Source organism: Heteronotia binoei, chromosome 4 (genome assembly GCF_032191835.1).
Source record: "Heteronotia binoei isolate CCM8104 ecotype False Entrance Well chromosome 4, APGP_CSIRO_Hbin_v1, whole genome shotgun sequence".
NCBI lineage: Eukaryota > Metazoa > Chordata > Lepidosauria > Squamata > Gekkonidae > Heteronotia > Heteronotia binoei.
Window position 1 is genome coordinate 129,312,835 of NC_083226.1, and position 25,056 is coordinate 129,337,890.

General features: G+C 43.0%; 1 protein-coding gene across 1 annotated transcript in view; it reads left to right on the forward strand.

Moving 5' to 3' along the window:
* The window catches only part of EDIL3 (EGF like repeats and discoidin domains 3), a 439,981-nt gene that overhangs the window by 285,787 nt on the left and 129,138 nt on the right, over positions 1–25,056 (forward strand). The window contains exon 6 of the mRNA XM_060235733.1: positions 9,478–9,659. Within this exon, the coding sequence (XP_060091716.1) occupies positions 9,478–9,659 (182 nt within the window). The remainder of the gene's footprint in view (positions 1–9,477; positions 9,660–25,056) is intronic.

A 25,056-nucleotide genomic window follows, 5' to 3' on the forward strand; every position in this document is an offset into this window, starting at 1 on the left:
TGCCTGTAACATTTGCTCTTTTGGCAAATAGCAGCTGCAGCAGGGTGAGTTTAGGAATATGGCACAAAAGGAAAGGGTTAAAACTCTCTGTGTCATATTCTCAATCCCTATTAAGCACATTCCTGTAACTGAAGTTTACATTTAAAATCCCCCTTAAGAGATCAAGTTCAATGAGTTATTGAGTTTAAAATGCATTGAGTTGCTATTAGATATGCAAGAATACACAAGCCCTTTATTTCAGTGGGTATAAATGTAATAATTCTATTTGACTGTGTTATAAGAAAATGGTTTGAAATATAAATCAAAATGTTTCAATATTTTACTGCTTTTCATGCAAAAAAAGGCACACAAGCTCTATTGAATTCATCCATGCATCTAAGTCTCAAACATGAGACAAATCATCATTTGCATTTTGCAAATGGAGGTTAGAAGCAGTGGCATTTCACACAGCACAGTGAATCCAGATAGCACCCACATGTTCATGTCCAAGCCAGCAATGCCCCCTTCTGTGGATGCATTCAAGGAGATGTGGAAACAGAGAAACAGGAAACAACTGAGCTCTAGCCCTATGGGGCTCTTCTGTGTGCAAGAGCCTCTGTGATCCATTGGACTGAGCCCATAATGTTCAACAGCGCAGATAGCTGTGTCTGAACCAATGAACAATTTACTGTGCTATTGTTTACTGCCAACATCAATTTTGAATTTTCTCTCATTTATCTTAGATATGTCATTGCATCAATCCTATTTTTAGTTACATTTAAGATGTTGTGTGGTTCCTATCTTATAATCACATTCATGTAGGCTCATGTAGTAATTGTGTACCTTGTATGATATATACTAGCAGGTACACAATTACTGGTAGTTTGTTTTTAAACCTAATAATTTTTTTAAAAACCACACAAGAAGTGTTGTGGCTTTTAATATGTATTTAAATTAGAGCAGTTTGCATGCAGTCAGGCACAGTGCTATTGATATAATTTATTTTTAGCATTTTACATTATCATTACATTCTCAATTGTTTCCAAAGGATGTATTGCTACCCTACATCACAGAATTAGTCCAGATTGTATGTTTTTAAACCATCTTGTAACTGGTAACAGTTCTGTCATATTTTAATTTTAATGTTTTTGCTACTCTTACATTTTAGAAAAAGTAAGAATAGAATTTGAATATGTACATGTGAGAGAACACAGTTCCACACTTGGAAAGAAAAGGAGACTTTTCCCATTATTTTGACATGATATTTTCTGCATAGAGTGCCTGCAAGTAATGTTAAATTCATATTTTTAATGTGGGTTTGCCACAGGAATGCAGGTGACATTTCAGTTGCTGATATAAGGTTTCTGTGGGGGGGGGGGAAGACTGGCAAAAGAGGCAATACAGTTCTACGTTAACAGATCAAGTCGCTTATTCTGAAGCAGGCTTAAACCTTTCATTCTTGATTATTTACTGAATGTCAAAACTACATATGGTGCTACAGAAGAACTATCATGCCTGAATAATGTGATCCCCACTGGTCTATGTTAGAAAAACACAACAGGGAAGAATAACATATTGTGTATGTGCTTTGCCAAAGCTCATAATTATATTGGCAGGTCTAAATAAATGCTGCTTTCTGAGCAATAATGTGTAGATCATAAGAAGTTCCCATTTGTCTTATATTCATTATTAATTCAAATCCTTTTCAGAGGAATATTATTGAGTCTGGGAAATTCAGTGGCAACCTTTTTATCTAGGATGTACACAAGAGGACCTATTTCTTTAGAACTTAAGTTCTTTGACATGTTGGGTTGATGAAAAAGAGCACCTTTTGACTGTTCAAAATAGCTGTGCTGAGGAATAGGACAACTACATTGTGAAGCAAAGCACCCTCTGTTTCCTTCCAAAGAGTTCATTTGAATACTAGTGGGCCTACTCCAGGTGTCCATAATTGGGCCTCTCTGCCTTCACTCTTCTTATGTCATTCATGGCCAGAGTCAAGAATGTGATAAGCAGCAATTCTTGGGAACCTGTAATCCACTGGATGGGAGGTAGGATGTAGGAGTGATGCTGTAATAATCTAAATCAGTGTTTCCCATTTGCAGGGTTATGACTTAGTACCGGGCCATGGAAGCCTCACTACTGGGTCACAAGAAAAGCCAAAGCTAGCCCCGCCCCCAGCAAAGCTAGCCCCCCCCATCTCTGTGTTGTGCAGAGAAAAGCTGGGCTGCCTCTCCTTCCTTCTCCCCCGCTCCCAGTGTTTGAGAGAAAAACTAGCATCCACTTGCACTTTAGACCCACGAAATGTTCTTCAAGGTATGAGCTTTCATGTGCCTTGCAGTATGTTCTTTTGGAGAGATAGCTCAGAGGGGTGGGGAGTGGGCATTCCAATAGCAATTTTTTTTACCAAATCACCCCCGGGCAGAATTTTTGCTGGCTGGGGTCATCTGATGGTGAGGAAGGCTTTTTTTTTCTTTTCCCCACCCCTTTCTTTCTTTCCCTGCAAGTGATGCTCAGCCTGTATTCTTGGTGCTGGGAGGGAGGGAAGCAACAGTGGGAAGGCTTCTAGTGCCCTGGCCCCATTGGTGGACATTCTGGTGCTTTTGGGGCATTGTATGAGTGAATTTTGGACTGGATAGTCCACTGGCCTGATCCAACATGGCTCCTATTATGTTTATGTTCTTTCTTTCCATGTCTTTCTTTTCTTTTCTTTTCTTTTCTTTTCATTCTTTCCCTTTCTCTTTCTTTCTTTCCTTCCATTTTTACTGGATGAAACTTTTCTGTTCATCATACTGTTGTTGCAGACATAGGAGCTCTGCCAATGAAAAGTTGGCACCCCCAGTTGTAGCCAGGTGACCTTCTATGAGATTTCTGTGTGAGAGAGTGAGAGAAAGAGGTGTGGGGCAGAAAGAGATTATTGGAGATTACTGCGGTATATCTCAACAGCACTGGAAGAGATGGTACTAAGAACCTGGCACCATTTTACTGGTTCTGCTTTTAACAGCTGTCTGACACCAAAATTAAACTCCTCCTGTAAATATTAAAAAGGATGTAAGTAGTTCACTGTTGTGGTCAAGATGTCATCTCTGGACCAGTAGGTTCTTAAAGCCAAAGGCGCCTATACTACTAATCTGCAAATACTGTGCTTTTAGACATTGATTTTGTACTCTGCAAATATTAGTTGATGTACTGACTAACCAATACTAAATAGTTACACAATGCTGTGCAAGAAGAATAATGCCAGCAGCCAGGAAAAACACTCCATTGTTTCTTCCCTTTGCGGCAGCATGTAGTCTCAGCAGAGGGATCCGTACCCTCATGCAGAAAGCAAAAGCAGCAGCAGCCCAGGAACAGACAACAGCCCATCCACCCAGCCAGTAACTAGTACACAAGCTCAGTGGACAGTAAAAAGGCATCTATTGAGTCCTGGCTCAAGGCTCCATTGACAAGTGCTCTCAGTTTTCTTTAGCTCCCCCTTTCAGTACTTCTTCAGTATTTCTTCATGGGTGCCTCCATCCATAAAGAGCTTTCCCTTTAAGAGTCTTCCCTTTCCTTGCCCCTTTAAAGGGGTGGGGAGTAATGTACTTTTGTACAAGATAGAGGCTTATTTGCATCTCGCCGAAGCAGGGATTCAGGGGTTAGCCTTACAGTGGCTTTCCTCTTTCCTTGAAGGTCGGGGACAAAGGGTGGCGATTGGGGGAGAGCTGTTCCAGAGGCACACACTTAATTGTGGGGTGCCCCAGGGGGCGGTTCTCTCTCCAATGTTATTTAACATCTACATGCGCCCCCTTGCCCAGATTGCCTGGGGATATGGGCTGGGTTGTCACCAGTATGCTGATGACACCCAGCTCTATCTATTGATGGGTGGCCAGGCTGCCGACGTCCCTGTAGATCTGGACCAGGCATTGCAAGCCATGGCTAATTGGATCAAGCTGAGCGGGCTGAAATTGAATCCAGCGAAGACAGAGGTCCTTTGCCTAGGTCACAGCGTTCCGGAAGGAGGGATTCCCCTTCCAGCTTTTGACGGGGCGCCACTGGTACCAGTGCGCAAGGTCAGGAGCTTAGGAGTGCTACTGGAGTCTTCCCTGACAATGGAGGCCCAGATAGCTGCCACTGCCAAATCCGCCTTCTTTCATCTTAGACGGGCGAGGCAGTTGGCCCCCTTCCTGGAGTGAGGTGACCTGGCAACAGTGATTCATGCGACAGTCACCTCGAAATTGGACTACTGTAATGCCCTCTACATGGGGCTGCCCCTGTACCGAACCCGGAAACAGCCAGGCTGCTGGTGGGACTACCTCGGTGGGAACATGTGCGGCCTAGGCTGAGGGAACTGCACTGGCTGCCAATTATATACCGGGTTCGTTACAAGGTGCTGGTTATTACCTTTAAAGCCCTATATGGCCGAGGACCTGCCTACCTTAGGGACCGCCTCTCTCCAATGTTCCCCAGAGAGCACTGCGCTCCAGCTCACAAAATCTTTTGGAAATCCCTGGGCCTAAGGAGCCCAAACTTAAAACAACCAGGGAGCAGGCCTTCTCCATAAAAGCACCCCAATGGTGGAATCAGCTGCCCGAAGAGGTGCGGGCCCTACGGGATCTCAATCAGTTCCGTAGGGCCTGCCAACCCCCCCCTCTTCCAATTAGCCTTTTAAGATGGAACCAGAACTAATATTATACTATCTTGGATAAACAGAGATTGTAGCACCATTGTATTGTTTTTAGCTTAATTTTAATATTAATTTATATATTGTATCTATGTCGTTGTTTATTGATTTTATTATCTGTTTATTGTTATACCATGATATTATATCATGCTTTGTAAGCCACCCTGAGCCTGCCTTGGCGGGGAGGGCGGGGTATAAATAAAAACTTATTATTATTATTTCCAAAGCTGCACAGAGACTGCACAGAGATGCCACCCCTTTGATTGTCATTAATTTAGTCAGGCAAGAAAGGGCTCTGAAGGGCTAAATCTAGTGGGCAGTATCCCATTGATCTTAATGAACCTGTGTCCTTTGCTATGCAGCAAGCTTTAAGAGTAGATCAGAATGTCCTGTGACTCAACAAGCTGAACTAGGACAGTCAGCTCTTACTTAAGAAATTCCTGGTGATCTGGGTGGAGCCTGGGGAGAGGAGGGTTTAGAGAAGGGAAGGGCCTCACTGATGTACAATTTTAATGCCATAGAGCAGAGGTATTGAACTCATTTGTTATGAGAGCCAGATCTGACATAAATATTACTTTGTCATGCTAGGCCATGTGAGCCATAAAATGTAACGCCAGGATCCAGAGATATAAATTTTATAAAGGACACAGACAAACCCTTTATTTCTTTACACAAAACACAAACAAAAGTAATGGACTCTTGAGTAGTGAATGTAATTGATTTACTGGGAAACCCACAAAAGCCCCAATAATCAAATGCAAGACTAGGTTTTCCCCAAGGGATACCATAAAGGCGGTGGGGGGGGGGGGATCTTACATTTACATAAAGATTAGCTACTTTTATAGGAAATGTCCTCATCCTTGCAAGTAAATAAGGCAGATTTTCAGCACCACCTTTGTCCATATGCCCCACCTCAGCAGCTAAGTATGAATACAATCTGTCTAATCCTTTTTGTTTCCTTTCTTCCCATCCTATCTCTGAGGAGCTCATGGAAGCACATGGGACTCCTCCCTCCACTGCCCCATCCCCACCACTGCCACCAACCCTATGAGGTGATCCAGGCGACAGGGTTTTGGCTCAAAAGGAGGGTGGGTCTGAACTTGGCTCTCCCAGATCCCACCACCACCAGTCCTCATCTGTTCTGCATTTCTTACAGAAGTGGTGGGACTGAGGGAAGGCCTGATGGAGAGGCTGTTTTCAAAACCTCCAGGAGGTGCCTTTTGTCCTCCTGAAACCCCTTTCTCTCACAGACTGAGAACAGGTGTGGGGAGAGAAGGGACGTCTCAATCCCCCATCCCCCTCAACACTCACTCTGCCTTCTGGCTCTGTGGCTGTAGTAGTGCAGTAGTGACATGCAGTAGTGACATCAGCACACCTTTCTCTCTCCATTTGCTTCTGAGAACTGGAGGTCTTTCCCTTCAGAGCAGCACACACAAGACAGCCCAGTTGCCTTCCAATCCACATGTTGGCCCTGCTCCTCCTCTCTTCTCCCCTTGCCCCATCCCTTTGTTGGCTAACCACTGCTTCACATGGTTGCTTTCGCCAACCCCACCATTTGAAAAACACACACACACAAAGCAGGTTGGTGCAGCAGTGGCAGTGCTGGCCACTTGGCTCTTCCCCATGTAGTGGCTTCACCAATTCTCTCTGAGCTGAAGTTGGAGGAGGCAGGAGGGAAAAACACCACACACGCTTTTTCCACCTTCACTTCCATTCCACCTCACTCTTTTACCTTAGCCTCTTAGCTCCATCCCCTAGCTATTCCCTTTCTATTTCTTGACAGCTTTGACCACACATGCATACTTCATTCCACATACTTTCCCCCTCCCTGTGCAGACTCCTGCCTTCTCTCCCTCTAACCAGTTGTTTGCAGGTCTGATAAGAGCCCTGGACAGGCCAGTTCCAACCCACATGCCATATGTTTGACACCCACAGAGTCCACTATCCAAAGCAGCTATTTTCTCTGCTTAGTTCTGGAGATCATTTGTGATTCTTGGAGGTCTCCAAGCCCCGCCTGGAGGTTGTTTACTCTAAGGTGAACTCAGGCACTGAAAACCTTCCATGTTTTTGTCCAGTGTTAGGATATTCCTACTTTGTGGGTTGCCATATCTGTTTCTGGACTCAAAAGGTGTGCTAGGAAGGTAAAAGTTTAGCATTTGCTTGCCATTGGTGGTATTGCCTAACATTGCTCAGGGCCAAAGTTCAAATGTTGGTGAATTCTTAATATCTTCAACTAAGAACAGGTATGTAGCCATGATACAGACATAACATTATAGACCTCTTTAGCAAATAGTACCTGCTGGAATAAAGTAGGCTTTTTCATAAATTTAAGCAATATAGGGATTCATGTGAAATTACCAGTGAATATGTGCAGAATTAAAGCTAGGCCATTAATCCATGGCTGCCAACTTTTTTAAATAGCTGTCAGTAAAATGGATAACCCCCTCAAATTGTTCCTTTAGTCATAATCATATAATTTTATAGTATCAGAGTAATGAGGTAGCTTGAACAGTGTTCTGCGTCTGCCTGGAGGAGGGAGGATTCTGTATCCTTGGCAGCACTTTTTGTTGTTGTTGTTGAAAGCATGTTTATTATGGTCCTCTGCAAAGGACAGGCTTTTAGCTAGGGATAAAGAAAGAGCAATGATGACTCTTAGTTTATCTTGGTTATGGATCGAAGCTGAAATAAACAAAGCACTGCAATGATCATTCCAAGCCATCTACAGAATGCTTCATACCATTAGTGCTATCTTTCCCTCCTTTTTTCCTTCCTAAAGCAAAGTACCTAAACAAAACAACTGCAGGAGAATGGGATTGGCTGTGAGCTAAATGGGAAGTGTATGCATGATTCAGTATTAATTATCATCATATTGGAGGTCATCCTCTATTCTACTGTCAGGTTTGTGTTCAGTGCCATTATCTTGCCATACTAAGCACAGCCAGAGTAATCTCACTCCACACAATGCGGTACAGAGAAGAAAAGAGGAGTGCAGATGTCTCAAGCAGATTTACTTCTTGCATGCTTTCCATTTGCAATCTGTTTGTGCAAACTATAGATTACTTGTTGTGAAGCTCTGCCAGTGGGATAGATGCATTGGGGCGGGGGGGGGGGGGGTGGAGGGGGGAAACAACCCAAACCCTCTCACCCTCCTGGCAGCTTATTTCATTAAGAAGACAAGACATCCATTTTGCACCTTTGGGTAATATTTGAGCCATTAACTGTAATTGCCCTATCATCATTTATTATTTATACTCAGCCCTCTTGCATACTAAGCACTAAAAATCAGTATAAATGGTGCCATTTAGGAGGGGTAGTGGAGGTATTTGCCCTCCTCAGTGTCTCAGACCACATTTGATTGTGGTCTGGACTGGAACACTTAAAGTCTGGCTTGCTTGCTGCTGTATAAATTATGCATATAAAGTATTAAATGGAGTTATGTAATGCAACTGAAAGACACAAATACATTTGCTTTTTTTTTTAAGTGACTATTTGGCCTGTGTTAAAAACATTATGAATAAGTAACTACAACAAAGGTTTTCATTTTTGTTAAAAAAAAAAAATTTCCTACTGTTTTTCCTCTGAATCTCTTCAAACAGAACCTTGCCTAATCCCTATTAAAATCTCTTTAACTCATGTAATCCCCAAACTTTTTGAGCCTATGGGCACATTTAGAATTCTGACATGACATGGTGGGTACAAAGACTTTTTTTTGTATCAGGAACTCCTTTGCATATTAGGCCACACACCCCTGATGTACCCAATCCTGCAAGTGCTTACAGGGTGCTTAGTAAGACGTGCTTAGTACTGTAAACCCCAGGAGGATTGGCAACATCAGAGGGGTGTGGTGCGGCCTAATATGCAAAGGAGTTCCTGATACAAAAAAAGCCTTGTGGGCACAGCCACAAAATGGCTACTGCAGGAGGTGGTGTCAGCTACAAAATGATTGTCCAGGTTTAACTTCAGTAACTCAGCGCAGCTCCTTGTGCTCTGGTGGCAGCTGCTGCCAGAACAGCATTTAAAAAAATCTGCATAGCTAATTGTATTGTCAATATTCAGTCAGAAGCCTTGCTGTGTGAAAGCTTTGCCTGAACTCATCCACTTCCAAAAACCTCTCGGTGGGCACCAAAAAAGGTATGGGTGGGCACCATGGCACCCATGGGCATAAAACTGGGGACCCCAGTTTTAACCCCTCTTCTGAAATTACTTGTGGTAATTCAGGCAAATTCCTTCTTGTTCTCCCTAAGTGGTGCTCCATATTACCGTCTCAAATACTAGTTGTTACCTGCTGGGTTCTATTTAATGATTATTTTGGTATTCTATAATTATAGAAATGTTTTCCCTGTGGCTGAAATCTAGTGAAGAAACCTCATACATATAACTGGTGCTTCTTCCATTGCTAGCTATGGAGGATCTATTGCCAGGTGTTGGATGGAAAAGTACCCCCCCCCCCCAGCACCTGCTGGAATGGCCTTGGGTTAGCCATAGCTCTGGCAGAGGTTGTCCTTGAAAGGGCAGCTGCTGTGAGAGTCCTCTCAGGACCACCCACCTCACAGGGTGTCTGTTGTGGGAGGAGAAGATATAGGAGATTGTAAGCTGCTCCGAGTCTCTGTTTCAGGGAGAAGGGTGGAGTATAAATCTGCAATTCTTCTTCTTTACACAAAACCTTATCTGCTAGAGGTGGCAGTACACTCCTGTATGTATGAACCATCTATTAGCATGGCTTGTTCAAGGTGTTTTGACAGCTCCCTGACCAGTTTTGTGTTTGTGTTTGTAGATCTATATTTAATATCCCAGTTTTAGGTACTCTGATACATATGTTTATTTTTTTTCCACAGAATGCTCTGGGCCATTAGGAATTGAAGGAGGAATAATTTCAAATCAACAAATTACTGCATCGTCCACTCATCGGGCTCTTTTCGGGCTTCAAAAGTGGTATCCCTACTATGCACGACTTAACAAAAAAGGTCTTGTAAATGCTTGGACAGCTGCAGAAAATGACAGATGGCCATGGATTCAGGTAACAGATGGAGCTGTTGTAGTGGAGGTTGGGAGTCTTCCAGGCTTCACTGCCAAAGAAATTTAAGATACTGATGAAGAAAAGGGATAAATTGTTATCAAGATTCCTGTTTGAAAACTTAAATGAACCCTAGACTTCTGGGGAGGTTTTTGTTGTTGTTGTTGTTGTTGCAGCTGCTTTGAAGGGATGTGCATGAACCAGCTCACAAATATAAGTTCATTATGAATTTTTACTGGTTCTTGGCTCCCAAGGTCAAGTTCATGGCAGGGCAACTGGCATACACTTTCCATGAATTTTAGTGCTGTTCATGATGGTTCTTGCCAGTTTGTGAGTGGATACATTTCCAGACAGACGGTCTCCACTCACATTTACCAAACATCAAAGCAACAGGGGCAATTGGAGAGCAGAATTCTCCAGCCTTGGACTATTTCTGGTTTGTCAGTTCTGAACTTAGTCTTGTCAGTTTCAAGAGGGTTTCTTTTTGAAAACCAACTGCTTTTTAAATAATATACATTTTCCCCACCACCTTCCAGTGCCTTAAATGATTTGAAGGAGGAAATCTGTCAAAACAAAAAAGATCAATAGAAGTACAGTGAGACATTGTGGACACTATGGAAAAGGAGGAGCAGGAGTGAAAAGTGAAAAAGTATGACTGCCATGCAAGGCACACTTTCTCTATGGAATGCTCAAGGAAAAGTTAGATGTGTCTGTGGGTGGTCAGTGTGCAGTTTAGAGCAGTTTAGAACAACTGTAAGGCACATCTTCGGTTTGCATCCCCCAAAGGTGAAGCAAGGGCCTCTTGCAAACCTTAGAGAATTACAGCAATGCAAGCCTAGCTCCAAGATACTCATGTGTGAACTGTCATGGCCATTAAAGGGTGCAGAAAGCAAAGCTCACAACTCCTCCCTGAACCCAAGTGTGCCTGGGATTGCAGCCTGAGTGCCCTGATCCCTAGGCACATGCACTTCCTCAGGAGTAAGACCTCCTCTGGAGTCTGTCATGCCAGGAAAGCACACGCAAATTCAACAAAACGAAGCTTGGCGAGGCCCTGCATTGTCCTTTTCTTATATTCTTCCACAATGGAAAAGGGAAAGGAATGTGGGAAGGAGGGCTGCATTTCTTCTAGCCCCCTCCCCACCTAGCAATCCTGGCAGAAAGAGAGTGCCCCTTTCCCAGATTGCCAAGCCTTTGCTTGCTGCCCCTTGCCTAGAAGCCTTTTAACCCTCTGCTTTCTGCTCTCCATGGCTTTCTGCAATGAGTAGAAAGCAATGGTTAAAATGACTTCGGGTCATTTAAAACCCTGCTTTCTGCTCTCTGTGAAAAGCAGTGAGGAGCAGAAACCACAACTCATGAACCCGAATGAACTGGTTCAGTTATGAACCAGCCTCCCAGTTCATATGGGTTCTTGGTTCAGTTCATTACTTGAACCACAGAAATGTGATTTGTGCCCATCCCTAATCATTCACATGTACAAATTTTATCAAAAAGCATGGCCATGCCTCCTTCTGAGCATCACAACTAAGTTAATAATGATGGGGAGCATTAAAACAACCTTTTCACACATGCTCAATGAAAATGTAATGGCAACATCTTTTCATAACAACTTTTTAATGTCAAAGGCAAAAGCTTGGGTCGCAATGTCGGCTTTAATTGTTTGTGTGAGATAGTGTTTGCACCCAGTCATCACTAAAAGCAAACAAGACAGGGCAGTTCCATAATGATATTTGAATGTTACCACAGAGACTAGACATGTTTGCCTCTCTACTACAATAATGCTAAGTAAATATTTGCGTTAGTGACACCTTTAAGACCAACAAAGTTTTATTCAAGGTATGTAAGTTTTCATGTGCATGCAAACTTCTTCAGATAAAATGAAATGGAAATTACCAGTCCATACATATAGGTAGAGGGTGAGCAATAAATTAGCATACAGTGTAATGAAGATGTTTATCAGATTCAAACAGGAATAACAAGCAAAGTTTATATGATTACCATTTGTTTGGGTTTTATTCCAGGGAAAAACATAGTGAAGGAATAAATATATCAAAACTAGAGAGTGATTGGCAGATGTATCCTTAACTGTGGAATGCTGAGAGTAACTGAGACCCTGCCATTATGCTCCATTGCCAGTCACCCCACTTCAAAGACAAAGATGCTATAAGGTCACCTCCATGCTCAAGAGGAAAAAGATGGTGTGTGATGGCAGGGTCTCAGTTATGTTCTGAAGTAGTATTTCTTTGAATACCAGATGCTAAAGCTAAACAACCAGGGTAAGCTGCAACTTTCATGCCCTCCTTGCAATTGTACAAAATATACCTACGCAGGAGTGTCCAAAACAATCTGGAGTATGAACAGCCATGACAGCTGGAAGCAGAAGTCCAAGTGCTATGGGATCAAAGCTAGGGGGGAGGGAGATACTGGACCTCTATGACTTGTGTGAATAATGAGTAAAGTTCCCCTGTAAATATTATAGAGGAATAATTATTATCCATAATTTTATATGATATTGTTTGTTACTAATCAAATTAAAGTTTCAAGTACTTTGTAAAAACTTAAAAGGAACAAATGAAGTTGTCTTACACTGTCAGTTTATTAAGGTCAAAAGTAGCTAGTCTGACTGGCATTGACTTTTTGGTATCTCAAACAGAGGCCTTACATATTACCTAGTACCTGACCCCTTTAACTGGAGATGCCAGGGACTGAATCGGGAATCTTCTGCATGTCAAACAGATGATTTATGAACTGAATCGCAGCTCCACCATCAAGTAATTGGTAATATATAGTCCTCTCCCACTCTCTCAGAGCCAAGAAAGACATAACAATGTTCTAGGCTTCCCAACCCTCCCGCCCTGGCGGGGGACCCCAGGATTTACAGCCTCTTCCCCCGCTCTCCAAAAAAACGGAAGTGGAGGGAGGGGGGAAACGGCGCCAAGGAGCATGGCGAGCCGCAAGTCCGGGTCCTTCTGAGCCCATCTCGGAGGAGCAGCTAAGGCTCAGAAGGACCTGGATTCACGGCTCGCCACGCTCATGGCCTGCCTCCACCCTCCCCTTCTCTGATTTTGCTTCAGAGGCGGAGCGGAGCGGGTGACGCTGCTGCGCTGCCGCCTCTTCTCTGCTTCACCGTAGCTGCTCCTCTGAGATGGGCTCAGGCAGAGCCCATCTCAGAGGAGCAGCTACAGTGAAGCGGAGAAGAAGTGGCATCAGCGCAGTGGCATCACCCCCTCCGCTCCACCTCTGAGGTAAAATGAGAGATTGGGTGCTGGGGTGTGTGGGGAGGGAAGAAACAAGCAGCTCCGCAGCCTGCCCCCCTCAGCCTTGGTGGATTGGCTGCTGGAGAGAGGCAGGCAGCGAGTGGCAGAGGAGGAGCTCTGAGGGGACCACGCCCGGCCTGCAGGACGGAGTGGAGGAAGGCCATGAGGGCAGCCGAGAGCTGAGTTGCCTCCTGCTCTGCCAGACGGTGTGGACCCCAGCAGGCTTCTTTTCCCCACAGCGATGCCTTCTCTGCTGCCGGCCTCACTGCTGCCCTCCGCCTATTCCGCCCCTTTGCCGGCAACTGCTTGGCGCACAGTGGGTGGGGATGAGGTTTCTTCAAAGTCTTGGGGGGGGCAGGAATCTGCAAAAGGGGAAACTTTGCAGAAAGGGAAACCCTCGCCCCCTTGGGCGACGCTGGGCCAGTCGCCACTGCATCTCCCAGGCTTGTTTCTTGCTGCCTCCGAGGCCTTCATCCCCCCCCCCCCCAAGTCCTTGGAATTTCCCATCCACCACCAGCATCCTGGGTTTGGCTCTAAAAAAATTTGCATCTAGTTATTTGCTTTGGTGCTTCCAGGTCGTTTAACATACTGGAATTAAATAATTGTTCTATGGAGGTACATCAAGTAAACATCTCTTATGGCCTCGAAGCTGCTGTTCCCTCGAAGCTGCAAGAGTCTTGTGAGCAAAAATTCTACTTTGTGAGCTACTGGCATTAAAGTGGTGAACTACTTCAAATAAATTAGTCTGCTCTGGGGCCATTTTTCCTGAGCAAAGACAAAAATATGTGAGCTGGAGGCTAAAAAACTGAGCTAGCTCATGCTAACTCAGCTTAGAGGGAACACTGCTTATGGGAGGGGGAAAGTGGTGGGGGAAAACTCACCAGTCCAGCTATCTACAGAGTGACTCTAGTCTAGGTAAGCTCTTTCTCATTTTGCAAGGCAATCCTAAAGAGTTGCACATTTCTAAACCCATTGCACTGTTGGTTTCGGTTTCTAAACCTCTTCATCCCAGACACCAACAGAGATTTGTTGCTGTTCTCTGTGTGTAAAGGGCAGCACTGGTTATTTGAAATTCCACAGTTCTGTGATCCTAAAGATAAAGGTAAAGGTAGTCCCCTGTGCAAGCACCGGTCATTTTCGACTCTGGGGTGACGTTGCTTTCACAGCGTTTTCACGGCAGACTTTTTACGGGTGGTTTGCCATTGCCTTCCCCAGTCATCTACACTTTCCCCCCAGCAAGCTGGGTACTCATTTTACCAACCTCAGAAGGATGGAAGGCTGAGTCAACCTGGAGCTGGCTACCTGAACCAGCTTCCACTGGGATCGAACTCAGGTCGTGAGCTGAGGGCTCTGACTGCAGTACTGCAGCTTTACCACTCTGCATCACGGGGCTCTTACCCAGGGCTTAATTTAAATTCCAGGAATTATTTTTTTAAGATCATAAGTCTCAGAAATGTGTGAAGCGATGCCTGAAAAAAAAGGGTTCCTGGGCATGTGAAGACTGGCTTGCTCTGTCACTGAAGAACCTGTTCTGGCACATTTAAGTGTTAAGTAACTGTATTTCCAATGTTAGCTGGCTGCGGGTTTGCCCCGTATTTCTGCTTGTTTTTTAGAATTTGAACTTCCCTGGATCAGAATCCACACTTCTAGTATTTCTTTATTATTAAAACAAGCCCCCCTCCCCCCACAACTGAAGCTCATCCTGAGCCCATCTCGGAGGAGCAGCTACGGTGAAGCGGAGAAGAGGCGGCAGCAGCGCAGCGGCATCGCCCGCTCTGCTCTGCCTCTGAGGTAAAATGAGAGAAGGGGAGAATGGAGGGAAGGAAGACATTAAAAAGGTGTGCCGTCCCTTGAAATGCGATGGCCAAAACTCCCGTTGGGGTTCAGTGATGCTTGTCACACCCTTGCTCCTGGCTCCACCCCAGTGTCTCCTGGCTCCACCCCCAAAGTCCTCAGATTTTTCTTGAATTGGACTTGGCAACCCTACAATGTTCACAGATCTCCCACATCTATAAAGGTAAATTGCATATGTAGCTGTTATGCGGATCGGAGGCATCAAGGAAGAAGAGAAGGGATGTAAATATTTGACTTCCAGTCAGTTTTGCTAATGTGAAGTCAGATATCTTTGTTTTGATTAGTTTTTTAGTGAGAAAATAATAGATCTGTGAAGGTAGTAGCAGTTTGGGAAGCCTGGTATCTGTTGGCAAAACCATGTGGTGTTGAAATCTCTTCCCTTCCTGCATAGGCCCAACCCAAATCAGAGCTGCATTAACATGAAATTTACCAGAGAGCTGTGATTTTTAGCATGTCTGTATTGACACTGAGGTGAATGACACTCAACAATAAATCTGCAATTTATTTTTCTTGCATTCTGCAAGGGAGCTGAAAATTGAAATCACTATTCTAAATTTATACTTACAGAATTTCATTAGTAATAGAACTACAATAGAACTTGTAATTGGTTTGCAATTTAAAGGGTCAATGGCTATGGCATTAAAAGCAAATTAAAGAGAGACTGAGTCATATCCAACTTTAAATCATTTCATATGGATTTACAGAATTAATAATATAATATTCGTGTTAAGCACTTACAGCTTCATTAGGAACACAGAGCATACTGCTTTAAGTGAGATGTGAGAAATCGCCTCTTTGTACCTTCTTTATTTTAATAACTGCCAGTTAGATGTGATCAGATTTTTCAGTTAGCCTATTGTAGCAAACAAGCTTGCTCTTTAGTACTGCCATCTATGAATATGCACTATTATTACCCCTATTCCAATGTTACATTACTCATGTGACTTCAATGTGAGTTTAGGGAAATAAAATTTCCCCAAAGATAAGAATGATATAACAAAGGAAGGAGTTGTAGATTAATGTTGCTTCATTTTAATTTTTGTGTGTAATATTTTGCTTAATAGTAGTGTCTGTCAGCATCCTATCAAATCAGTGTGGGACTGTACGCTGATGTTTAATTATTTTGTGTGGCCTATGCTGTGTCTCAGCTCTGTGCCAAAGTATACCTCTGCAGGAGGGTCTAAAGCAATCTGGAGAATGGACAGCAATGACAGCTGGATGCAGAAGCCCTAGTACCATGGGACCAAAGCTCAGTGGGGACATACTGGACATGTTTTGCTGGGACTTTTGACAGAACTAGAAAGTAGAAAAATGAGACAATAGGGAACAGAGCTAGAAAGTGTTGGGGCTTGAAATAAGAAATGTGGCTGTTGCCTAGGCAAAGGCTTAGGCTTGACAAAGAAGAAGTTACAGCCAGTTACAGAACAGGGGAAGTTACAGAACAGGGAAAATGAAAGAAATATATTGAAACCTGTGTGAATTATACAAGCATTTCAACTTTCTGGGGAGCCTATTAGGAGATCTCCAGTTTGGGTACTGGACACTCTTAACTACCATCATTGCATTAAGTAGTGAAAGTTAGCAACAGATTTCTGAAAATCTGGGGGGGTGGGATTCTGCTTACATGTATTTAACTGTTTCCTAGAAGGCTAAGAAAATTCATGACTGGATAGGAGCTTTTGTGAGTCACAAAATCAGCAGCGGATCACAAAAGCTCATACCCTGCCACAAATTTTGCTAGTCTCTTTTCTACTGATACAGACAAACTAACATATACCAATCTTGATCTGTTTCGTGTTCATGCCTTTCTAGAATAATAGAATCACAGAGTTGGAAGGGATCCCCAGGATCATCTAGTCCAATTCCCTGCACAATTCAGAAATACATCTCCATAAGTTCACAGAATCAGCATTGCTGTCAGATGATCATCTAGCTTCTGTTTAAAAACCTCCAAAGAAAAAGAATCCACAACATACCAAGGAAGCCTGTTCCACTGAGGAACCACTCTGTCAGGAAGTTCTTCTTAATGTTTATCCAAAAACTCTTTTGATGTAATTTCAACCCATTGGTTCTGGTCTGACCTGGGGCAACAGAAAACAACTCCTCACCAGCATCTATATGACAGCCCTTAAAGTACTTGAAGATGCTGAACATATCACCTCTCACTCATCTCCTCTCCAGGCTAGACATACCCAACCCCTTCAGCTTTTCCTTGTAGGACTTGGTTTCCAGACCTCTCACCATCTTTATCGTCCTCCTCTGGATGTGTTCCAGCTTGTCTATATCCTTCTTAAATTGTGATGCCTTAAACTGAACACAGTACTCTATGGGCCTTTCCACACTAGACCTTTAATCCTGGTTCAGCCCTGTCCCTGAACCAACATTCTATACTACAGTCAGGTTCACCACTGTTTTTATCTTTCTTTTTTTTTCCATTTCCACATTTAATTGCGGTCATCCTGGTTTTGCCCCACAGTTGTCCTGCAGTATATGGATGTTGTAATAATTAGAGATAAATGCAAGGTAAATGTCAACAAGTCAAACACAGAGAAAATCCAGGTTGAGATCCAAGTGCAGAAAGGGTCTAGGTGAGGTCTAACTAGAGTGGAGCAAAATGATACCATTACTTCGCATGATCTGGACACTATACTTCTGTTGATGCAGTCCAAAATCACATTTGCCTTTTTAGCTACTGCATCATACTGCTGACTCATGTTTAGTGTATGGTCCACTAAGACTCCTAGATCCTTTTCACACATACTACCGCCAAAACAAGTCTCCGCCTTCCTATAATTATGCATTTGATTTTTCCTGCCCCATCTGTTTGCCATACTTCCAGTATCATAGAAACTCACACATTAAAGTGTCATTGAATAGGGTGGTATGCACCTTTAAAACCAGTGGATTGGATCCAGTGCACAATTTCTATTTGTTCTAGAGCTATTGAGCCAGCAGAAATAGGGGTGAAAGCCCCCCCCCCAAAAAAAAATAGCAGCTTGCACTAATTCAAACTTATTGTATCCCATTTGTGTTCCTGTTTGTGAAGAGATTGTGCAAACAATTCCAGGATTTCAGGAAGTGATCCTAACAAGTTTTTCACTCTCAAAATGGTTTCCCTGTGTCCAGTATGAGAGAAGGAGAAGACTGTTGCACAACATCTTGTGAGCATATGTCACTATATGTATGAGCAATGTTGCAGAAAATAATCCACAAGTGGAACTACACAAAGTAGATTTCTTTTGTACATCACTGGTCCAACCCAATGTGTATAGACTCAAATTGTCATTCATTTATTCAGCTTTTATCCCACCTCCCACCACAGGTGGGTCTCAGGGTGGCTTACAACATATACAAACACAACATTTTAAAAAAATAAAACTTTATACAATAAAAATCAGTTCAATATAACATAATATAAAGTGCCAGATGGCTCCTATGTGGTTAAATTACTCATAAGTTCCCATTGTGTGTGAATTCTGATGGTTTAATAATTTAAAGAGTTACAAACTCCTATCAGGAATAACATAAATCAATGCCTACAAATATTGCCAGCTCATGGAACGGGTGGGTGGAGCAGTGGGGCCATTTTAGTTGGTATCCACCACCCCAACCAAAGACCCAGTTGAGCATCTCAATTTTACTGGCTCTGTGGAACTGATTTCCATAAACCCTGATTTCACTTGGGAGACTGTTCCACTAGGTTGGAGCCAGAGATGAAAAGGCTCTGGTTCTGGTTGAGGCTAAGTGGATATCTCTTGGGCTGAGTATCACCAGTAGATGTTAGGCTTCTCAATCCCCAGGTCCCAGCGGGGGATCCCCCGGTTTTACAGGATTTCCCTGCTCCCAGTCTGCTGGCCGGTGGGGGAAGCCCCGCCCCCACAGCCACCAGGCACCTCTAGATCTTGGGCAGGTTTAGAAACCTGAAAACAGGTCCATTTCAAAATGTGTGTGTATCTGTGTGCCTTTAAAGTTGAGCAGGAAGTACTTCATGAGGAAGGGTCAGCAGCATAGTCCCTCCATTTGTTTTGCTTTTGTTTCACAGCAAGTAAGTGGGTGTCTGTGAGAGAGAGAGAGAGAGAGAGAGAGAGAGAGAGAGAGAGCAACGTAGCCCCTGTTCTTTTCAGATGTCATTGTGGAGGAACGAGACCAGTAAGTGTATGTGTGTGTGAGTGAGAGAGAGGGTTGCCAGTCCCCAGGTTTGGAGGCCCTCCCCCCTTTAATATGTGTTTGTGTGAGTGAGAGCGAGGGTTGCCAATCCCCAGGTTTGGAGGCTTTAGAGTCATCAGAAAGTGGGGGGGAGGGAAGTGTCTACTGGGCACTCTATTATTCCCTATGGAGAATAATTCCCATAAGGAATAATGGGGAATTGATCCACTGGTATCGGGAGCTCGGGGGGGGGCTGTTTTTGAGGTAGAGGCACCAAATTATTAGTATAGCATCTAGTGCCTCTCCCCAAAATACCCTCCAAGTTTCAAAATGATTGGACCAGGGGGTCTAATTCTATGAGCCCCAAAAGAAGGTGCCCCTATCCTTCATTATTTCCAATGGAAGGAATGCATTTAAAAAGGTGTGCTGTCCCTTTGAATGTGATGACCAGAACTCCCTTGGAATTCAATTATGCTTGTCACACCCTTGATCCTGGCTCCACCCCAATGTCTCTTGGCTCCACCCCCTAAGTCCCCAGATATTTCTTGAATTGGACTTGGCAACCCTAGTAGATGTTGATCTGAAGAACACAAGGATCTTTGGGGAATGTAGTGGGAGAGAAGTCCTGCAGATGTGCAGGTCCCAGACCACAAAGGGCTTTAAAGATTAATACCATAACTTTGAACTTGATCCGGTACTCAACTGGAAGCCACTGCATCTGGCAAAGAACTGGTTGTATATGTACTCATAGGACATCCCAGTATGGACATGTGCAGCTGCATTTTTAATCAGCTGAAGTTTCTGGATTAGCCTCAAGGGTAGCCCTGCATAGAGTGAATTACAGTAATCCAGCGTGGAGGTAACCATTTCATGGGTCACTGTGGCTATCACACAGAGAGATATAGCCATCCAGTGGCCTAACCAGCCCAAGATGATAAAAGGCTGAGCTGGTAATTTTCATGACCTTGGCTTCCAGTTAAAGTGAGGCATCCAGGATCACACAAACTCCTCACCATCGATGTTGGCATTAACATTATCCCATCAGGGATGGGGACCTGGATTCCTGATTCCATTCCTCTGCTGCTCAGGCACAGGACCTCCATTTTAGATGGATTTAATTTCAGTTGACTCTGCTTCAACTAGTCAGCCATGGCCTTCAATGCCCCGGCCAGAACCTCTGGGGCAGTGTCTAGGTAGCCATTCATCAGCAGAAATAGCTGGGTATCATCAGTGTACTGATGTCAGCCCAGCCCAAATTCTGGATCAGCTCTGCGAAGGGCACATAAAGATGTCATTGTACTGCAAGTAGTATACTAATTGTGTTGTTCCAATACAGAGACCTTTTACGCATGCATGTACCATATCCAAGTCCTGTGCTATGTGTTGATATACAAGACTATCAAAGGTAGGACAGGCATGTTTAGTGGTAAGATGGGAGAAAGTTTTCATATCTGATCCAAAGTTGAATTCAGTTCCTCCCTGTAATAAAATGTTGGATTTCAGAATTATCAGTGTTAACAACTAGGGATAGGCACAACCCCCCCCAAAAGTAGCTTGGTTTGGTGTTCAGGCAATCCCCAAACTGAATTGACCCAAAACTGAGCCAGTCCAGTGAGTTTGGTTCCCCCTTTCTCCAAACTGGGGTGGGCTGTCACTGGGGAAAAAGGGGTGGAGACTACCCTGGAAGGGGCTTCTTTACAACTTTTCTCCCAGCTTCAGCTTGCTGGGGCCAGGAGAAAGGGGGAGGATGTCTGGGAAGAGGGGAAATGCCCATTAAGTCTCAGCAGGTCTGCTGTTAGGTTTAAATGACTGGAAGCCATTTAACCCATCAGTTTTGCTTCCCCAGAATTGAAGAGAGGGAGCAAACCCAAAAGGTTTAATGGCTTTCAGCCATGTAAACCTAACAGCTTGGTAAATCCACTGGTCAGCTGCTAGGTGTAAATGGCTGTCAACCATTTAACCTGTTGGTTTCACTTCCCCACCTTTCAGAGGGAGGTGTTAAGTGGCTGACCAGCCTAACTGAAAAGGTCACAAATCCGGTAAATGTTTGGGGGAGGTGCCTTCATCAAACATCAATTCACAAACTCCAAACTAGCCTATGTTTGGCCCAGTTTTGGTTCACAAGCTGGTTCATGCCCATCTCTATTAACAGCTTCTATTGAGAATAAACTACCAAGCATATCTATAGTTAGTAGTAGTAGTTATAACCATGCCATTGCTTATTTTGTCTTATTTCCCACTGGCAAATGAACTACATCCACAGCACTGTAGCACATATAAACAATCAGAGATGATACAATCTAAGCTATTAAAACCTGTGGCTCACAGAATCAAGTGCCAAGACCAGCCTGATTTCGTGGTAGAAATTTTGGCTGAAATCACATATTAATTGTAAAGAGCTTTAAATATATCTTTTAAATGTCCTTCCCCAATTTAATATGCATTATAACCATTCAAAAGTGAGCACTATCTCATCTGGAATGTCATCACTTCTCTCACCTAGTGTGAGAGAAATAGATTCCCAGTTACCTACCCTGAATGTAGGGTCATATGACAACTTGTAAATCCCACTGAAAATCTTCCTGCAAGATACATTTTTTCAACAAAATGTTGAAAACAACAAGATTTCCATTCTATTTTCCACTGCTACTGAGGTAGATCCTGGAAAGTAGCAGGGAACTTCCTGTCTCCTCTTGCCTTTCACCTTTCCTATGGCTCACTTTGCTTTCTGGATCTCTCTTCATTACTCTCCTGTCTCCTGTATATAGGACTGAGGTTAGGTATACTTTATAGTCCCCATGCTGGACTTGAAGTGTGTGGGGAGGAAGGGAATTCTAAGGGGGAAAGCATCACCAAGCACAGTGGGATTTACATCTAAGTAAACAGGGACAAAATGTAGCGGTAAGTAAATTAATAATTTTCTGATTACTTCCCCTCTTTGAAATTAGACAATGTACTTCTTTATCTCCAGTTCTCATTCAGTTGTTCCTCCCACCCCATCTTTCTTCTCCTGCCAATATACCTGTTAGTTTCAGACAGGGGGAGGTGTCAAATTATAATCTGTTTCTATAAAGATACAGGGAAGCACAATTCTCTTTCTGTTAAAATGCAGTGCTTATTAAGGTTACCAAAGACATGAATAGGGAAAGAAGGATAAAATATATATTTGAAAGCACCTTTCCCAAATGTGTTTCTTTCTGTGGGGAAATAGCGCTGGAGGATTATTGATGCACATAAAGCAGAACACCTCTTTTTTCACCTAAAACTGAAGTGGAGTTGTAAACCAGCTGTCATGTATGCCCATCAGCCAATTCAGGAACCAGATACAACACCTTTAAAACTGGATTATTTTTTACATAGGTGCCCTAAGAACGGGAGAGATGCTCAGCAGTGCTTTAAAGGAGCACTTCTGAATGATGATTTCATCACTGACAGAGCTTTTACCACCTAGATGGGATAAGGGGACCATTATGGGCAACATAGAGAAAAACAGCAATAGATTTTCTTCCCAAACAGTGGGTTGCAAAATAAGCTTCTTTGCTGAACCTTCCTGCAGACATTGATCTGGAAGCCACAGGTAGAAATCCATGTGTCCCCAAGGTTCCAATGTGGGAAAGTGTGCATTGATCCCATAATGTTGTTCTTTTGCTTTTTTTCTGTGTAAGTTATCAATATATCTGCTGCTGATTGCAGTTTCCTGGGCACCCACACTTTCATATCATGATGGCAGGGAATTTGAACAGTATGATGGTATATATAATTTGTTCAGTGTTTGGGGAGGGCTATTTTTATATTGACCATAGCTGAAAAGAATACTCAGCTCCCAGTCCTTCCCTAGCCCCGAACAAATAAATATTATACCAACAGTGTTAATTTCATGTTTTGTTTACTAATCCTATGTTGATCCTATGATGGAAAATTCAAAATTTCCTTTAGAAACAACCTATCCCAAGTTATAAGTAAAAATAATGAAAATACATATATTTTTTGACAGTGAGCGTGGGAAGTTCTTCGGTTTGAGTACTCTGATAAGTGCAGCTCCAGCTGCTGTTCTAAAAAGACAAACTCCAAACAAGCCGTTCAAACAGATATATTTGGGGTAAAGGCGGTAGAGGCAGTTACAGTCAGTCCAAAGGTTCATACACAGATAATCAGTCCAGTCAAGGCAACAGCACAGAATCAGTATCCAGTAGAGTAGTCAACATACCAGTCCATACATCAATCCTTATCCAGTCCTTATCCAATCCGACAGAGTAACAGTCTGAGTACAAGATATTGCTCCTCTCTCACACACCGTCCTCCTCTCCTCGTATCACCCACAGTGGCTATTATCACCCACAGTGCTATTATAGTACAGCTAGCCAATCACAAGCATTGATTAGTAAACTAGCTGCACATGCTACTCTCGTGACATGCATTATCCTGTATAGCTGGAGTTACATAACTATTACTCAGCATTTTGCTCTCTTAAAGAACCCAATGCTGTCATTTTTAAATTTAGTAAACAAGAAAAATGAAATGCTACCAGGTAGCATTGCAAACTCCAGCTTGGGAAATTGCTGAAGTTTTGGAGTCAGTTTCTGGGAATGACAGACTTGGTGGGGTGGGGGGGAGAAGCTGACTGCAGATGTGTTACCCTACAGTTCACCCTTTGAAGCTGAAATTTTCTCCAGGGGAGCTGATCTGCTAGAAATTGCCTATAATTCTGGAAGAACTCTAGGTCCCATTTGAAGGTCAGCTACCCTAGTACTTGGGATTATATTTTCTTGAAATTTCTTTGGAATGGCATAGTGTAGTTGACTACTCATCCTAATTACAGAAAACTTTGTGTATGTTCCTTGCTTTTTAGTTACAATGGATCGATCATAAATACAATTGCCTGGGAAAATGAAATATATTGGCTGCTCGGAGGAAGCTCTGTTCTTCCTAAACTGTATAGTATTTAAAAAATGATAATACCAAACAAGTAAGCATAGATGGTGAGGTTAAGATAGGGCATTCTATGATTAGGACACAGAAAACAGTGTAGGAAGCTAGTACCTGAATTAGTTTTTGTTGTTATTGTTTTTGCTTAGTATACCCCACTGCCAAATAAAGAAGATTTTATTTATTTATTTAATTTACACTCTGCGCCTTCTCCCCACAGGGGACTCAGGTCAGTTTGTAGCATTTAAAATACAATGAATAAATGTAATACAAATAAATACAAGAATCAAATTATAAAAACAGTTAAACCCAGAATAATAAAACCAATCAAAACATCAGCTTAACAAGCCAATTTGAAAGGAGTAGAACACCTGGCCAACTCCCTGGTTCTCAATGCTACCCAAAGGCCTCCCAAAGCAGTCTTGCATGCCCTATAGAAATCTGGAAGGTCCCATAGGACATGAATTTATCTGGGGACCTGGTTCCAGAATGATGGGCAGCTACTGAAAATGCCCTTGCTCTGGTGATAGACAGCAGGCAAGCAATTTGTGGGCCAGGGCCTGCAGAAGACCCCATCATGATGTTCTAAGGAGGTGAGGCGGGTAACACTGGGGGAGGCAGTCGCACAGGCTTTTTAGTTTAAAACAAACAACCTTTTTCTCCAACAGTGCATCCCAGTTATATGCACTGTTTTACTCCAGCACTATATATATTACTTTTTTGAATAAACCCCACCCCCCAATGGTAAATCTTGTAAATTGTATTAATTTTGTATAGAGAGGGCTACCACATTTTTAAAATAATAATAATAATAATAAGGTATAGATTTTTAAAAACAATTGTTTTAGGGTGTTTTCATTATGGAGGACTATGAAATTTATGTTTTTTACGATTTTTGAACATGGCTGCTGCAAAATCCAGGTTTTTGCCACCTGACTTCAAAACTCAAAATATTCAAACTCAGAATGAAAAATCATTAAAGAAATAACCAAAAACATAAAGAATGATAAAATCCAGCTTTCCTTCTAGCAATAAATATGTACCAGGTGATCTGTTTTTGAAAATACCAACTCTAAATCACAAAACTGATGCAATGTTGCTAGAAGCAGACAGCCTTCAGTGGATGTGGATTCAAGGTTGTAAAATAGATAACAAAAGGGCCTTCACCTCTTTGAGAAGCTTCTTGCAAGAGCTGATAACACGTGGAGACAGAAGGTAGA